The sequence below is a fragment of the Notechis scutatus genome, chromosome 3, assembly GCF_049901735.1.
Source record: "Notechis scutatus isolate UNSWTSFEM ecotype Mainland chromosome 3, rNotScu1.2, whole genome shotgun sequence".
NCBI classification, from domain to species: domain Eukaryota; kingdom Metazoa; phylum Chordata; class Lepidosauria; order Squamata; family Elapidae; genus Notechis; species Notechis scutatus.
The window spans coordinates 203688516-203693062 of record NC_142011.1 but is presented as its reverse complement, the minus strand read 5'-3'; the positions used below and the strand labels follow the sequence as shown (position 1 = coordinate 203693062).

At 40.1% G+C, this 4547-nt stretch overlaps 1 protein-coding gene across 1 annotated transcript; it reads left to right on the top strand.

Moving 5' to 3' along the window:
• Nucleotides 1-683: 683 nt before the first annotated feature.
• LOC148131568 (mas-related G protein-coupled receptor member H-like) lies at nucleotides 684-4547 on the top strand. The gene is made up of 2 exons (XM_087959044.1): nucleotides 684-1005; nucleotides 2318-4547. The coding sequence occupies exon 2, from the start codon at nucleotides 2357-2359 to the stop codon at nucleotides 3290-3292; it is 936 nt and encodes a 311-aa protein (XP_087815170.1). The 5' UTR covers nucleotides 684-1005; nucleotides 2318-2356; the 3' UTR covers nucleotides 3293-4547.

The window sequence follows — 4547 nt, the reverse complement described above, 5'->3', positions numbered from 1 at the left end:
TAAACTGACATTTGAAATTAGAGAACAAGAAGATAAGCAATTTTATATGATATGGGATTTGTTTTATCAATGGTTGGATAAAAAGGCATGGTAATATAATAGACTAGATAATTTTGTAATAGAAATCTAATAGATTGATATAAAACATAATATATATATATATAACCACTGGTTGAAAGTATAACATAAAGTTTAAGATAAAATGTGGAACATCTCTTATAAAATGATGGAATAAATAGTTTTAGTCATGGATGATTAATAACTGATAAATATATAAACATATGTTAGTGTGAAGACTGATATAAATTGTGAGTAAATGACTACAAAAGTATAGCACAAAAGATATGTAACCAACTGAAACACTGTGTGTATATAAAATGGAAGAGGATTTTATGTTTTTATGTTTTTGTATGTTTATGTTTGTGTTTAAAAATAAAAAAACTTTATTTTAAAAAAAGCTTTCTTTATAATATTGCTGAACAGTTTTTCAAAATTTAACTCTGTCTGACTTGCCTTTTGATTCACTTGCCCAAGCAGGCTCTCTCTTCTACATTGACTGTTGGAGATAATCTTAGACAGACAAGCATCACATCTTGGGTGTCACATGGTGCTAGATTCTGTTTAGAAAATCCACAGTATATGTATGAACCTTTTAGAGTTACTTTTTCATGCCAGAAGCAAAAGCTCTTAGATTTTCTGCAGGAGATCAATCCTCACCTGCTATGCTGAACCCTGTTCCTTTCTTAAAAAAAACCAACAACACCTCTGAAGGTTTCTGATTAGGCTCTACTTCCAGGTACATCCAAATCTTCAGACAATTCTTTGAACTTTGTAACTCAAGATCGGGTGGATGGACTTCCCTTCTGTTGATGAACTTCATCTAAATAGGACTTAAAGACATTTTGCCTGCACTTCTTGCTGTCCATGGTCACTTCAGCCCTCAATATCGTGACACAATAATCTTCCACTCACCAACTTTGAAGAGTTTGGGACCACCACTTTCAGGTAAGTTACAATTTTGGAAGGTTTAATTAGATCCAGGGATATGCAAACAGAGCAATAGTAGCTGCATATTTCTATACCTGATATTTATATGTTGACTGTCATGACAGCCTCAGTTGAGGTTTCCTGGTTTTCGCTCATTTTCCAACCTACTTTTAGCCATCATGACAGAACAATACAAGTATGTCAGAAGCAAGCAAACTATTTTGAACCCAAAGTCAAGAGAATAAGATATTTCTTTAGCTTACCCATAAACATTTTTCATCAGTTTTGGCTCTTCAGTTCTGTAAAAAAACCATTCCATTTGTCTATCAACTGGGAAAGTTCCGGTTAATCACAGAAAGTTTGAACACATGCAGATGGGAAATCTTCTATACTTAAATAATGAAGAGAGAACCAACCTGGAACTAAGAAGAGTGAAAAGAAGTCCTAGGGGGTGACACGATAGCAGAATTTCAATATTTGAGGGGCTGCCACAAAGAAGAGGGTGTCAATCCACAACACTCTTCTTAGATGTGGCAATAAACAGTTCAAGGAGTTGGCTCATTACTGCAGCTGCATCACTCAAACTAGAGATGGGCTTCAACAATTTTAGCGAAGGGTTCTCTGCCTGGTTGCTGGGTTGGTGTGGCCATGGTGGGTCTGGCCAAGTCGACCTCCTGCACCACGGTGGGGGGGTGTTGAAAATGGCCTCCCCGGGCTCCGGAGGCTCTCTGGAAGCCAGAAACAGGCCCATTTCTGGCCTTCCTGAACTTCGTGCATGCCCTGCACTTACCTGTATCCAAAACAGGCCATGGGGATTCCTGGGAGGGGTGGGGTGGACAGAGCCAGCCAGGAATGGGATTAGGGGGGTTTCTAAACTTCCCAGAATCTTAGCTAGAAGCTCTCCTGAACCCCTGTGAATCCCCAGCAGCCCACCCGTGACTCAAACTATTCACAGGGAAAGAGGAATAACAATAACAGAATTGGAAGGACTTTGGAGGTCATCTAGTCCAACTCCATGATCAAGCAAGAGATTCTATACCATTCAAAACAAATGGTGGTCCAATCTCTTCTTAAAAACCTGCAGTGAGGGAGCACCCACAGCTTCTGAAGATGAGCTGATCCACCTGTTTATTGTCCTGTCAGGAAAGTTCTCCTTATTTCTAAGTTAGTTCTCTCCTTGATTAGTCTTGATCCATTGCTTCTTCTTCTGCCGTCAGGTGCTTTGAAGTACAGGTTGACAGCCCCTTAGATACTGGAAGCTATGACAATATTGGTATTATTCGTGGGACAGGAATGATTGAATCCACTCTTCTTTCTTTTCTTCTGTTAGGAACTTCCTAAAGGATTGTCAGACGATTACAAAACCTCAATGATGAATTCCAGCCTGGGAGATCTGGATGCTACACAGAACTATTATGAATATAACAATACCAGTGATTCATATGAGTATGAAGATGGGTTCATCCTTTCTGATTTAGGATGGAATATATCGATAAGCATTTCTTTAATTATCTGTTGTATTGGATTTGTGGGCAATGGCTACATCATCTGGCTACTGGGCTTCCAGATTAAGAGAAACCGTTTCACCACATTCATCCTTCACTTGGCCATTGCAGACTCTGGGTTCCTCGCCTCTGTAGTTATACATAAAATACATTTATTTACCTATTTTCTAAGAAGCGAAATACTCTTCCTTTTCTGTGCCTTTTTCTCCCACATGATGTACATCAACGCAAACTTTATTCTGACAGCCATCAGCATTGACCGGTGTGTGGCTGTCCTCTTCCCAATCTGGCATCACTGTTCCCGGCCAAAAGGTTTGTCCTCCATGGTGTGTGTCCTCCTGTGGATCTCCTCTTTCCTCTTGAGTGGAAGCATTGGGCTATTCACAAATGTCTTTGGAGAATACAACCTGTTTGGTCTCCATTTCCTTGTGACTGCTATAGTTTCCCTTCCATTGATCATACTCTCTACTCTGGTCCTTTTCATCAAAGTGTGCGTTAAACCTAAACAGAAGAATCAGGGTCGGCTTTTACTGATGATTTTAATTACTCTTCTCTGTTTCCTCATCCTTGCATTTCCATTAAATGTCTTTGTGGTTATTCTTAATTTTTTTAGTATTCAAGCTGGCCCTGACCTGCGGTATTGGGAGGCAGGTGTTATACTGTTTTCCTGCCTAAACAGCAGTATTAATCCAGTGATCTATTTTCTAGTTGGGAGAAAAAAAAGAGCTCAGACCAAGGAAAGCATGAAGGTCATTTTGCAAAAGGTCTTCAAAGAAGCAGAAGTGACTGGAGGGAGATAGAAGAACTCAAACCCACTTACAAGACCTCTGTGCTTCTTTCTGAGTAGCAATGAATAACTTGCACTTGAGGCTGTCATCTTATAGGGGGGAGCAAATCTCTTTCAACATAATAACACTTTCATCTGAATACACATAGAAATAATTGTATTTGAAGAGATGTCTACATCAGTCCCCATGTAATGCTGTGCAGGAAATGAACGGCATGGTATTTATAAAACAGCTTATTTTGCTTTCTAGAAATAAGATATTTTCAAATATAGGAAAAGCACCAACCGCATCTGCTGTTTCCAGATTTCACCTAAAGGCAGTTAATTCATGGAATGAATCAACAATGAGTAAAATTAAAATAAAACCAATTAGAAACCTGTTCAAATTCAATAATTAACAGTGAGGCTTTGGCCTCTTACTAAGAAGGGAAAGAGCAAGAGGGACTGTTTTCAAGCATATTCCATGCCTTGGGAGCAACAGAAGAGGCGAACTCTAAAATCACCAGATCGGTATGAAAGGATGGAAAGATACCACCCCAATATAGCAATAGCAATAGTACTTAGACTTATATACTGCTTCACAAGGCTTTACAGCCTTCTCTAAGTGGTTTACAGAGTCAGCCTCTGGTCCCCAACAATTATGGGTCCTCATTTCACCCACCTCAGAAAGATGGAAGGCTGAGTCGACCTTGAGCCTGGTGAGATTTGAACTGCCAAATTGCAGGCAGCCCTCAGGCAGCAGAAGTAGCCTGCAGTACTGCCCTCTAACCACCGCACCAGCTCAGCTCAGATAAAATGTCAAGCTTTGAAGTGTATTCAAGCTGCTTTCACTTTTACTGCTTTGCAGCTTGCCAACAGATCTGGGAGAAAGAGAAGGAGAGACTGGAATGTGTATTCTAGACAATAACCAGAAACCTGCTCATGGGAACCAAGGACGTTTCAGCAGGTGTTTGTCAGAGTCATGGAAATCTTCCCACAATACCTGGGACACCTAAATGGACAATGTGACCCCCACTAATGGGGGAAGGGAGGATTCTATGCATTAATTCACAGATGACAAACTCAACCATGTCATGTAAAGTCACATGATGTATTGCAATGTTTTTTGCCAGGGTGGGTGTGGCCTGCACGGGATGTATCTGGTCTATGGGCTGCCAGTTTGACACCCCTGCTTTAATTATACTGAATTGTCTGGGAATTACCCAGAGCTGTTTTCGCTTTCATTTTGTGCCGAAATGATGTACTCAATAAAGTTTTGCATTAAGAGA

What these genes read in the sequence shown, in the direction of transcription:
- LOC148131568 (XM_087959044.1), top strand. Translation starts at nt 2,357, where the DNA reads ATGATGAATTCCAGCCTGGGAGATCTGGATGCTACACAGAACTATTAT.